The sequence below is a fragment of the Choloepus didactylus genome, chromosome 17 (assembly GCF_015220235.1).
Source record: "Choloepus didactylus isolate mChoDid1 chromosome 17, mChoDid1.pri, whole genome shotgun sequence".
NCBI lineage: Eukaryota > Metazoa > Chordata > Mammalia > Pilosa > Megalonychidae > Choloepus > Choloepus didactylus.
In genome coordinates this window covers 52983520-52997409 of record NC_051323.1, presented here as the reverse complement: position 1 = coordinate 52997409, position 13890 = coordinate 52983520, and the positions used below count along the sequence as shown (strand labels likewise).

The 13890-nt window shown below is 32.6% G+C and overlaps 1 protein-coding gene and 1 non-coding gene across 4 annotated transcripts in view; both read right to left on the bottom strand.

Moving 5' to 3' along the window:
* Positions 1-13890, bottom strand: part of MAP4K3 (mitogen-activated protein kinase kinase kinase kinase 3) — a 194672-nt gene that overhangs the window by 44976 nt on the left and 135806 nt on the right. For all 3 annotated transcript variants that reach the window (XM_037807757.1, XM_037807758.1, XM_037807759.1), the window contains 6 exons: positions 11445-11483; positions 11141-11194; positions 10098-10140; positions 8577-8736; positions 7587-7696; positions 4530-4571 (listed from right to left, as the gene is read on the bottom strand). In XM_037807757.1, the coding sequence (XP_037663685.1) occupies positions 4530-4571; positions 7587-7696; positions 8577-8736; positions 10098-10140; positions 11141-11194; positions 11445-11483 (448 nt within the window). The remainder of the gene's footprint in view (positions 1-4529; positions 4572-7586; positions 7697-8576; positions 8737-10097; positions 10141-11140; positions 11195-11444; positions 11484-13890) is intronic.
* Positions 5602-5737, bottom strand: LOC119513024. Its single transcript, XR_005212531.1, has one exon. It is a non-coding gene; the product is annotated as a small nucleolar RNA SNORA67 (small nucleolar RNA).

Below are 13890 nucleotides of genomic sequence, written 5' to 3'. Positions count from 1 at the left end.
CATCGTTCTTTGCTTTTTGATTTTAGGACAATCTTATTTCTGAAACTGAAAGTTTCTGAATGCTCATCTTACATATGGAATCATCTGAATATGTATGCTGCTAAACATGGTTTCATACTACTATGTCCAACACTAATCCGTTATTACAAGGCTCACTCTTTCACTTCTCCCCTGGCTTATTTGTAACCTTCCACTCCAACAGCAAGAGACCTGGCTCTGACCATCAGCCATCGAGTTATTCAATTCCTGTTCAACTCAAGTGCCCACATTATACAGTGGTTTTAGAAAGGTGAACCTATTCGCCTAGGGGAAATAACTCAACTAGAATTCAGTGCTTATGTACAACTTGATTTAACTTTGGTCTTACAGATTTAACTCACTGCCCCTATCACCTGCAGATAGTTTGTTTTATACTTTTTAACAGAGGTGGATGGTTTTGTCATGACTTACATGCCACCCTGGGTTCCTCCAATTTCTGAATTTTTTTTTTTGTTTTCCATACATAAAAATTTACTCTGTGTGCTAAAAATTATATGAATTTGACAAATGTGTAGTGGAAGGTATTTACTTTTAAAGTATACAGACACATCAATTAATCAATCCTCACATACCCCTACATAACTTGGCTACTGATCTGTTTACCATCTCTACAGGACCACCTTTCCTGAAATGCCATATAAATGATATCATAATGTATGAATACTTAAATATTATTAAATTTAAAAAGCAATACATAAACATCATGTAAAAGTCACATTATATAAGGCTTATGCAGAAAAACTGGAGACATCTTGTCCTCTTTCACAACCCCTAACTCAAGGTCACAGTGTTCAAGTCTGACAAATTTTTAAAACCATATTAATAAATAATATTATGTGACTATTTATAGATTCTTATATTTTAAATAATTTCTAGTAAAATGAAAGAGAAGGATTAGCTCAATACCATGTCTCTTTAATCATTATGCCTTCCCTTTCTTATTCTTACAAAAGGGCAATCATCGCATTTGACGGAATAACCATCAATTGCATTACTTGGCCTCTGTGAAGATTCTTGAATCAGTCACTGTTTTCCACAGAACAGAATAAACAGAAGATATATTTGTATCTATATGTGTGTGTTAGGATATTTATTTTAAGTTATTGGTTCACATAATTGTGTGGTTGGTGAGTTCAAAATACATAGGGAAGTCCAGCAGGCTGAGAACTCATCAGGAGTTGATTTTAAAGTCTTGAGACAGAATTTCATCTTCTCCAGGAAACTGCACATTTAACTCTTAAGGTCTACAACTGATTGTATGAGGCCAACACACAATATCTACAGTAATCTCCTTACTGATAGTCAATTAATTGTAGGTGATAAACACTTCTACAAAAAACCTGCACATTTCCCAGTCCCTGGAGCCACATTTCAAAATTTGAAAATCTGAGAACAGAACCCAGCAATCACATTTCCTGGATTTAAAACAAATTCAAGAAAAGACACCCAGAAAGTAATGATGTGTAGTATCTCAATTTATATAATCCTTGGAGGTAACTGTTCCTTAGTTGCTCTTTCTTCATCCTAAGTCAATCATTCTCCTTCTATGCCAGCTGTTCTGCTGACTTGACTGTCAATTCCCTGGCATGAACTTCATTAAAGGCAATTTGAACCTTCCTCCCTGAAGGCAGGGACAGAGTCTGTGTGTCCTGCATCCAGATCCACAGTCTGGAGCCACAATTTTATCCCTGCATCCGGGGCTCACCTTTCCATATAAATTTGATGATTAGTTTTTCCGTTTCTGCAAAGAAAGTTGTTGAATTTTGAAATGAATTGTGTTGAATTTGTAAATTGCTTTGGACATCTGAACAATATTTAGTATTCTAATCCATAAACACAGGATGCCCTTCCATTTATTTAGGTCTTCTTTGATTTGTTTCAGCATTTATTTAGGTCTTCTTTGATTTGTTTCAGCAATGTCTTATAGTTTTTTGTGTACAAGTCCTTTACATCTTTGGTTAAATTTATTCCTATATATTTGATCATTTTCATTGCTACTGCAAATGGATTTTTTCCCTTGATTTTCTCTTCACATTGTTGATTACTAGTACATAGAAATACCACTGATTTTTGCGTGCTGATATTGTACCCCACCACTATGCTAAATTTATTTATTAGCTTTAGGAGCTCTGTTGTAGATTTTTCAGGATTCTCTATGTAGAGGATCATGTCATGTGTAAAAGGACAAGTTTTACTTCTTGCTTTCCTATTTTGATGCCTATTATTTCTTTTTCTTGCCTAATTGCTCTAGCTAAATCTTCTAGTACAATGATGAGTGATGAAGGTAATAGTGGGCATCTCTCTTGTTCTTAATCTTAGGAGGAAGGCTGTCAGTCTTTTAACGATTGAGTATGATGCTAGCTGTGGGTTTTTCATAGATGTCCTTTATCATGTTAGCTGTTTCCTTCTATTCCTAGTGTTCTGAGTTGTTGTGATCAGGAAGGGATGCTGAATTTTACCAAATGCCATTTCTGTGCCAAGTGTTTTTTTTTTTTAATTTGTTCTATTAATGTTGTATTAGTTGACTTTCTTAAGTTGAACAACCCTTTCATTTCTGGGGCAAATACTACTTGATCATGGTGTTTAATTCTTTAAATGTGTCTTTGGATTCAGTTTGCTAGTATTTTGTTAAGCAACTCAATATAAGTTTTTTTTTAATTCAGTTTTATTGAGAGATATTCACATACCATACAATCATCCATGGTGTACAATCAGCTGTTCACAGTAACATCTTATAGTTGTGCATTCATCACCCCAATCTATTTTTGAACATTTTCCTTACACCAGAATCAGAATAAAAAATAAAAATAAAAAAAGAACACCCAAATCACGCCGCCCCCCCCCCAATCCCACCCAATTTTTCATTTAGGTTTTGTTCCCATTTTCCTAGTCATCTATCCATACACTGGATAAACAGAGTGCAATCCACAGGGTTTTCACAATCACGCTGTCACCCCTTGTAAGCTACATAGTTACACAATTGTCTTCAAGAGTCAAGGTTATTGGGTTGGAGTTTGATAGTTTCAGGTATTTACGTCTAGCTATTTCAATACATTAAAACCTAAAAAGTGTTATCTACATAGTGCGTAAGAATGTCCACCCAGAGTGACCTCTCAACTCCATTTGAAATCTCTCAGCCACTGAAGCTTTATTTCGTTTCATTTTGCATCCCCCTTTTGGTCAAGAAGATAGAATTTCTCAATCCCACGATGCCGGGTCCAGATTCATCCCTGGGAGTCATATCCTGCATTGCCAGGGAGATTTACACCCCTGGGAGTCAGGTCCCACGTAAGGGGGAGGACAGCGAGATCACCCGCAAAGGTGGCTTAGTTAGAGAACTAACAAAGAGGCACTCAGGGGGAGACTCTTAGGCAAAAAAGGAAAGGTTTAGCCTTTCCTTGCAGCAACAAGCTTCATAGGGGCCAGCCCCAAGACAGGGCTCAGCACATCAAGCCGTCAGTCCCTAGTGTTTTTGAGAACATCAGCAATAATCCAGGTGAGGAAGTCTAAAACTTCCACATTTTCCCCCAGCTCTGCAGGGGACCCCTGCATATATATTTTTATTCTCTGACCAAATTACTTTGGGATGTGTTACTATTTCACTCTAACCTATACAGACCTACCATAGCTCACTTCCTATTCAAAATTCCATGTAATTGTAGTGTTTGAACAAACAGACTTGTAGAAGTTATAATGTTTAGAAAATATAGATCCTACACCAAATAAACATCTCTTCCCTTGGTGTCACCTGGGAGTTGAAGTTTGAATACAATCAGTTTCAACCTTTACCTTTTGGCCTGATTTGTTCTAGTCTTAACCAGATCTGTTTTATTCATAGCTCTAATTGAAGTCTGGGCTCTATTTTTTTTTAACAGTTGCTGTAGGCATTAATACTGATACTCATATCTGCTGAGCTCTAGCTCTGTCAACATAATTTTAATCCTAAAAAAGACAACAAATCTAATGAAAAAAGGAACAGACTATAATACAGGACATCTAAATTATAGTTCTAGATCTAGCTGGAGTTGGGTGGAGTTTTGTGATCTTGGGACTACAATTCAGTTTTACTAATGGGCAAAGAAAAAAATGGGCCCTTTACAAAGGGGCTTGGGCCAGATGCTCCTTCAAGGTTCTTTCTAGTTCTAAAACTCTAATGTTTGGATAATTGAAATCTGCTAGGAAAAAAATGTCATATCTTCATTGTGTACTTCCTATTATACTTATATACCCTTTCGACATTTCTTCAAAAATAGATTCAAATAAGATGTTAAATTTTTTTAATCAAGGGGCTTTAAAATGTGTAATTTATCATAATTTTATTTTGAAAAGCTAATTCTCAGATGCAACCAATTAATATTTAAATTAGCAATCATAGATTTTTCTCACAATAATTTAGGTTCTTTCAAACATGCAAAAAATCTAACCAAAAGTAAATATTCAAACAATTACTTTTTATATTTTTTAACAATTAATTTATATTTTTTACTTACATGCACTTTAGGTGTTGGGGGAAGACCATTACTAATAGGCTTCTAGAAAAAGAACATATGCACGATTATACTTTTTTGCTTTTGTTTTGCATAACAATACTATATTTCAAACACCGACTTAAACAAATAAATCACAGGAATACAGTTTCTTTGTAAAAAACTACATCCAGCTGAAGTTCTTTATAATCCCTCCATAGTCCATTTATTCCTAGTATTTGGCCTAAAGAAAACCAGTTTGGCGTGTATCCTTCAAAATCTTTCTCTAGGCATTTATAAGACCTCATCTATTTGTGTATCCTTCTGATTTTTTTTGTATACATTTATATAAATGTCCTCATACAAAATACAGAGAACTGTTTTTGTGTGTGTTTCACACATAGTTACGCATTATTTAGCAACTTATTTTTGCCACAATATTGGGTCTTGCATTCTACAGCTATACATTCAGATTTGGTTCAATCACACTGCAGCATAGTATGAAGATAACACATTTCATTTAACTATTTTTTAGTTGCTACTGGATATTTAAATAATTGTCAATGTTCACTGTTACAATTTTTTTACTGTGAAATTTTTTTTGTACAGTTTACTGTTTTAAAAATGTCAAAATGAACAGCCATACATGCCTTCTTGTGCATGAGTCAATTTTTACTTTTTAGGGTACAGTACAGTGAGACTTCCAGAACATGAGGTCTGTAGCTGTCGTATTTTAGTAGACACTAACTGTCGAACTGCCTTTCCAAGTGCTCATGTCAAATCACACCCACCAGTATGAGGGTTCCCGGTTCCATAGAGTCTCACAGACACTTAATATTATCAAACTGATTAGTGAAAAATATTTTCTCATGTGTTTCTAATTTGCATGCTTCTGACTGCTAGGAAGATTGAGACTCTTTTACTCATTTATTGGCCCTCTATATTTTATATTTTAGGTTTGAATACTTTATGTGTTATATCTATTGCAAATATTTTCTCTCAGTCCATAGATTATCTTAGCCTTGTTTATAGTGTGTTTTGTCAATTGCAGTTTTAAGTTTTCATGAATTCAGATATATTTTAATTATTTGTCAGAGTATACAGACAATATAAGGAGAACAAAAGAAGCACATTTCCTCACCCATGTTATCCTCAAGAAGCCAGAGACATTCCCAAGGGGCAATATTCCTAGAGGGTATGATCTGTCCCCTGGAGAGGGAATCTCCTTGGGATAGATTATACTTTGAACATGAATTTCATACAAGTATAGATTTCTTTCAAGGTTAATTTTAATAGCAGCATTTCAAGATATGGAATTGTTTTTTCTCAGTCTGATATAAATTGGAATCATTTAAAAGATGCAATATATGACACTGAAAAACTATTGTCAACTGATTTCATACATATGATGCAAATGAAATAGTTGGCATAGTACTACTTATATGAGTAACTATTAGATACTTCTGAAATTAAGACTATGTGATATTTTATTTTGTAAATATGCTTTTGAGGAGGTATGGCATTATCGTACATCATTGCCACTGTTTTCTGAAAACTTTTGATTCTATTTAGCAGAAAATTGATGTACTTGATATTTTTATGCTGATGTTCCTTTATATTATACTAAATTATTTACCTTATTTATATTTTAAAATCATCTTTTAGCAAAATATCATTTTTATTAGAAAGACCTGGATTTATAACTCTCAGATTTAACTGAAGCATCATCAAAATTGTCCATAAATCATTTCATGAAGCTGCAAAAACCATAATCATGTTTCAATATACTATGGATATTGCTTATCCTATGACAGTGCCATGTTCCTCATCCTAATGAAAACAGTTAATTAAAAAAGTGAACTAAAAATGCACGCATAAAAAAATGCATTCATCTCTCAATGGCTACCATAATGTCTTGCAGTCATCAAGCTGCTTGTTTGTACTCATAGATTAGGAGGGCTGCTAAAATTTAAACTGATGAAAGCAAAAAGGCACTGTTTGGTTGGTCAGATTTTCATAAAACCTATTCCCAAAGGACATTTACACTTTTATTAAAAATGCCCTAAATTTCACAAGTTACAATGGACAGCTTCAGTCAAATAATAACTGAACTACAAAAAAAAAGTAGTGAAATCTTAAAAAAAAAAAAAAAAAAAAAAAGCTCAACAAAATATCACACAAAAGCCTTTGGCAATGGGATCACCACACAAAACCATATTTATAGCACATAAACATTAAATGTGTTATATATTCCATAAAAATAACAACAAATATTAATATATACAAAACTTCAAAAAATACCCTCTCTCAGTTCATGATCTCATTGTCATCTGTTAAAGTACTGGGGATTTTAAGGATTTTTTTTGCTTTTGTTTTAAAATTCTATGATGATATATATGAATATATTTTCCTATGGTTGGTGATAATTTCTTCACAAATGTTTAACATTATTAATTTCTTATGATCCTGGAAAATAATATTCATATTTTAATAATATATCATAATGTTTTATTTAACATTTTAACAGGAATGGTTGCTAAATCTAATTTCCTCTTATATCCACTAGAAAATAATCTTAATTTTCCCCTTTATTACGTATTCTTTTGAGTAAGACCAGCAATATCATTAATTGTGTCAGCTACAGTTAGAAATTTGTCTTGAGAGAAACTATATAGCTTTCCTTATCTGCCCATGTCCTTTTTTCTGTAACTTCGAGACTGAAAGAGGAACTTTTAAGATCCAATTCTAATCAGTGAGAATAGTAATAGTTATTATCTGAACAATCACAGTAATACTAGATGTTTACCTGAATGTAGGAGGTCACATTCTATAATATGTATATCAAAACTTGGTCTAAATAATAATGAATAATAGAATGACAATATTCAAGCCAAGCATAGCAAAGTTACCCTTTTCCCCAAGATTTAAGTAATCTATACCTCACTATAATTAATACACTAAAATAACAACATACTGATTATAAAATATTCAGTTGATATAGTTTCACTAATTAGTACAAAACTAACTTAGTAGTGAAAACAGAAACAAATACAAGTAGAGCTTATAAATATCAATACCTACTGGTACATCTTTCTTTTCTTTTCTCGAAAGGTTTGTGCCTCTATGTTCATTCTGTTGGTACAAGGAGCCATCTCGTTCACCATTTAACTGGAAGGAACTCACTCCATTTCCTTTAATAGGATATGTTTAAATATATTTAAAAAGGATTAAATTTCACTAAAAATTTTCATTCAGAAAATTATCAAGTAGGAAAGAAAAACATTAACTAAGACAGTTTTAACCTTCATTTGGGATTATACAATCAGAATATTCAGTACAGAAGTAAGAAGTCTTATATGTTTTCCTCTATATCTCTCTGGTATACAGACAAATTTAAATTTAGGTTGTACATGTATTTGTTTGAGTTAAAAAAGACAAAAAAAAAAACAACAAAAAACCAAATTCACAACAATTTTCAGAGAAGGGGCAATTTATAGTGTGCTACCAAGAAACTTTTTAGTAGCTCTTTTTAAAACTGCTTCTTTTGGATAATATAGAACCGCTTTATAGTACCAGAACAGCAATCTCTAGTATTTAATTAGGAGACAAATACCTAGCAAACAGTTACATTCATTTCCCTAAAAAGGATTACATGAACAAAACAGGGTTTAGACAAACTACCCTCTTCTTTTCTAAAACAAAAGTAGCACAGAACCAAAACATATTTTCCTTGTTTGTTCATAGTTGGTTTGCTACTGTTTCCATAGTGCACATAAATTGTGAACTGGGCATAAATAGGTCTTCAAAAGAAAAATGCTGAATATGAAATAGGAAACAAAGGGCAAAACATCCCAGACTGGGTCACAGGTAACTCTTTCATAAAAACACTTCTAACCATGATGCAAAAAGCAGAAAACACCTCTACAGCTACTGTCTTCCTACTTTCTTCCCTCAAGGGAATTTCTAATACTCTCTTAAAAGATTTCCTTCATTTTCTGCCCCAGACAGTAAGAAGACCTGATAACACACTTTACCACCTTCACGCACCCCACCCCCTTTTTGCCCAATCACCTAAAGCAACAGGCTTTTGTGGGGGTAATCTGGGAGGCGGTGGTCTAGGTGGAACGTGGGATGGTTTCGCTGGGCTCTCGGATGTGGGACACCTCTTGATTGTTCCTTGATTATCGTCCTCAGTAGAATGAGTTTCCTGTGGTATAAAGATGGATTTAGGCTGAAATAAAACAGAAAGAAGACCAATGATTAAACAAAAAAATTGTTTTCCTCAAGTACATATTATTATATAACAGAGGCTTTCAAACTGTTCATCAGAGTTTAAAGATTATGCAAAAATCTGATTCAGAGTTATCTTAACATATTCAATTATTTTAACATATTCTAAAAATGCATTATACACAAACATGTTTCTTAGGTTCTGCTGAAGTACCAAAAAAAGGGGGGTGGGGATGGAATGGAGGCTCTATGTCTTCCTGATAATTCCATAAAAGCCTTCCCACTTATATTTGCCAAATAAAGAGATTCTGGTCCTTCTGATCTTCTCCAGTTTAAATAAATCTCTTTTTATATATTAACATTCAGGCTAATCAAAGTTCAACTCCTTATTGATGCTAAGCTAAACTTTTAGGTGACTCTATGTATTTTATGTTAATGCTTAATCTTTCAGATTGTGGGTAGAAAAGGTAAAATTAAAATTTTATTGTGTTGAAGAATACCAACATAGCAATGAGGGGTGTCCAAGTAACTTTTTTTTGCAGACAGTGGAAAAAGCTGAAGTTCTGGAGATAAATTCTTATAAATGTGTTGTGCTCATTAAGAAAGTTGCTCAGCATATCTTTCTTTGAAATTCAGATATCTATGCTTCTGCTAACTGAACAAGCAAGTAAAGTATTATTTACTTGTTTGAATCAAGATTCTTCTCAATAATATAAAATGAAAAAAATAAATAAAGGAATTATACTGGATGCTAAGACTGGTAAAACTCAACTCTCATTTATAATCCCTGACACTAAACTTTAAGGGATTCCTTGTTCATTTTATAATTAAAATGTGTTATTTATGTGAACTTGCAAAATTAATTTATACTACCATTACCTATATTAACTTATTTTAACTTTGCAACAACTCCATCAGTGGGGACTATTTTATAAAATATTATTTTAGGATGATTTTGTAAAAGGATAGTTGAAAAAAATCAGAAACTGCTGTCCTATTTTCAATTTTTATTTTTAATAAGTATCTCCTAAAAATTAAACATCTGTGATGATAAATCACTATCTCAGGAAATTATCTCAGATAATAAAAATGAATTTGCTAAAATAATACTAATCCAGTAATCATTTTTAATGTGCAAATCTGTAGAACTTATTTAGAATGAACACTAAATGACAGGTAAAAAAACAAAACAAAACAAATAATCACTACGATCTACTTATTTATTTAGCAACTTCGTGATTTCTCTTTGTGGATCCCAAATGAAAATTAACTATGAAGTAACTACCAGTGCATTATTAAAGTGGCAGAACATACACACATATGACTACAATTAAAAATGAAAAAAAATTATTATTTGTCTACCTTTGGTGGCAAAGGAGGTGGAACTTTTGCTTTCATTGTTGAACTAAAAACACAAAAGTTTAGAATTAGAACTCTATTTTACAAATGAATCATTACTAAAATACAATTATTTTTCAAAGATAGGGGGAAAAAACGCTGCATAAATGAGTATGCTTTTCTAAGAACCTGAGTTTTTTCCAAAATATTTTGACAAAAGTTTAAGTTATGTGGAATGAGGTATTATTCTGAAGTATATTGGGTAGATATACAATTCTCAATTTCAAATATTACATTTTAATTAATACTGGAAAAGATAATTAATTCATAAAGGGTTTAGAGAAAAATGGTAAGATGATATAGTATAAAATACAGCACATTGTAAGTTTCAGTTTTGCTTTGGGTAGACCTGAGACATCTTTAATGAAGCTCCTCAAAACTGTGTATGTGCTCTATGAAATTATAGGCAGAATTTATTTCACACAAGCTAAGATTCAATACAACTGAAGAGTTTGAGAACTAGAAATAATAAAAAGATGGTCAAGCACAACTGAAATGATCCAAGGTCAGAGAGTAGTGAGGGGGAAAGGAAAATCTATGTCCCCAACTGCTAGGCAGGTGCTCCTGTCACTCAACCATGTAGCTGCACTTTCCTTTCTTAAAAACACACACAATTCAAAGGACTATGTATCACTGGCATACATAAATGAAAATATTTCCTGCTTAAAAGTAAACATTTATATCCAAAGTATTTGCTTACCTGAAACACAGCAGATAAAATTTAACCAGTCATATAATAAGCCTCTTTGTTGTTATAGCAATAATTATAGCAGCTACCAATTCTTAATTTACAACATTAAACTACAAGAAACACCTAACATCTTTGTTAATGCTTATTAAGTAGTTTTTTTTCCCCCAAAGTTGTTTCTTATCAACCACAAAAAATAAACTCTGGTACAATTCATGATACTGTGTTATTAATAATTTGAAAACTGTTAGATGCATGAAACTAGGTAAAATGATTTCTTTTACTAGAAACAGAAATGAAACAAACCTCCCAAACTTACTGTTTAGATTCATCTTCATCCCCTTCGTCATCTTCTAAATGTGCCACATGTCCTCTAAAGAAACAAGAAGGATAATTCCATGATTTTTAAATGAACTTTACCAAAATAGCTTAGAAAGAAAATTTAGAAAATGCAGGCAAGGCTACTGCAAGGTAGAATTTTATTTCTATATCTTTATAGCATAGATTCAAATTAAAAAACAAAAACAAAAACCTCAGGCTACATGAGAGAAGGGGCAATCTGACTTTACTCATCTGTGATAAACAGAACAAAGTATTTTAAGCTTAATTAAAAAAAAAATTACCGTTGATGTAATTCTTCTTCAACAGATTTCAAGAGACTCCTTAAAAGAAAAAAAAATGTAAATAAATAAGCAAGTATATATATTCATCACTTTAACTTTACCCACAAATTTTTGGAATGATCAGGTTTTTTACTACATACTGAAAATTTGCTACAATGATCTCTACTTCAAAACATCAAACTATATTTAATAAGCTATCTCTATTTTTTGTAGTTTAGATCTTTATATATTTACCTTAAACAAACAAAATCCTAATGCTTTCCAAAAAATACCAGTTCAAACAGAAGACAACCCTCCATGAAATGCAACAATAGGACTGACAAAACAATAATTGCAGGGTCATAAGTCAGGAATTTCCAGGATTGAACTTTTATCCGGAATATTTCACCTGACACCTGAAATTATATTTTCTTTTTCTTTAAATAAGAAAGGTGATGCACTTTAAAAAAACATGCTCTCAGGCAATCCTACAAAATGAAGCTCAACAGTTGGATCTCTCTGCAAAAGCATGCATGCATGTGATGTGAATACATGAATGTAGTAGCACTTTGCTTTCACAAAAGACACTCACTTACCTGAAGTGTTTGTTCTCCAGTGGTGCACTGGCAAACACATTTACACTTTGAGGAGACTAAGACTGTATTAGACCAGGTGCGAGGATTTTACCATTAGGAACAGCATATAAAAATCGTGATTTTCAGGAATATAAGCAAAACTCATGGCATTCCTGAAGTTTATCCTTATTTCTTTTCACTGCAACTTCATGTAGCATGCCTCCTGAACTATATATTCTTCATGTATAAAAACTCAAATAGCCTTCTTAAATCTCACAGAAGAGTATGATTTCTGATAAATTACTGGGGTTAAAGTGATTCAACAGAAAATTTACTCTCCTCAAGTTACAAGATAGCACTTTCCAATTATTTTTTCCTTCTAATATATATTGGGAATGATCAAAACATATGGAACAACTATACTGACAGCAATCAAAAGAACAGATTTTAGCCATCAAAGATTTTAATTAGGCTAGCTTAATAAAAGTAACAATTTTTAAGTTTCAAAAAATGACAAAACTATGAATCTGGAACTGACATAGGAAAACCATAAACTAATTCCAAGTCCTATTTTGTAAATATAAAAATTGAAGTACCATTGTCAGGTCTATTATCTTTACTCATAAAGCTCCTCAAGGGTCAGATCAGCCAGGACACAGGAGCTTCTGTCTATAGGCAGTATAGCAAAATGATTACAGGCTTTGAAGAAAAGACTACCCGAATCTGAATCCTGCTTCCATCCATGCAAGCTATGTGGCCTTGGATAAGTTACTTTGAATTCCCTATGCTTCAGTTTCAGTATCTGTAAATGGGGATTATTAAGAGTTAAGTGTGAAGATACAACTAATTAATACAGGTAAAGTGCTTAGAAGAGTAATTTGAACCAAGTAAGGGCGCAATTAGTGTTTTCTGTATTATCATTGACTAAACAAATTTCTTCAAACTGGATCTCTCTGCAAAAGCATGCAGTTCTGAAAGTGTGGTCCCGGGATGCTAGAAGTCCCCTGTGTCACTCGCAAATGATCTGCAAGGTCAAAACTATTTTCATAACATGAAGGCATTTACCCTTCCACTCTCATTCACTGATGAGTATACAGTGAAGTTTTCCAGAGACTACAAATTGTGTGACATCATAAGAGATTAAATGCAGAGGCAGATATGAGATTTCAGCTGCCTTCTATTAAGCAAGATATTAAATTTGCAGAAAATATAAAATAATGTCACTTTCCTTACTAAATGTTATTTTGTTTTGGCAAAAATTAGAGGTTTTTCATATAAAAAATGCTATTAGTGGGCCCTCAGCAAAAAGTTTGCTGTTCTGCACTGACATATTTAAGCCTCTTATTGCAATTATTTGCTGCCTCTAAGCCACACAAGAGGAATCAAATGTTTTTAGGAGGAAGACACCATGAAAGAGGTGGCATTGGAACTGGTCGCTAAGGATAAGAATTTTCTTTGATATGAAGAAAAAATGCTACTTAAGACAACATGTAAAGGATATATTTTTGTTATTTTGAAATAAATATTTTGAAAATTTCTCAGTTTCTATTTCTAATATAATAAATATTGACAGTTATAATCATATAAACAAAAGCTCTTTAGAGACCTCAATAATTTTTAAGACTGTAAAGGGATCCTGAGACCTAAAAGTTTGAGAAGCGCTGCTTTAAACTATTTTAACAAGTTAAATAAAAATGTCTCTGAACTGTACACTGGGCTTGGATGTCATTCTGGAAGATGTGAAAAAATATTTTTTCTTAAGCACATCACATTTTTTCAGGCATTTCTTTCTTCAATAGGGAATCTTAGAATTTGAAAATGATTAGGAAGTACTTTCATTTTCAGTTACCATATTTACTTGTGTTTATATGGCATTCCACTTTTAAACAAAG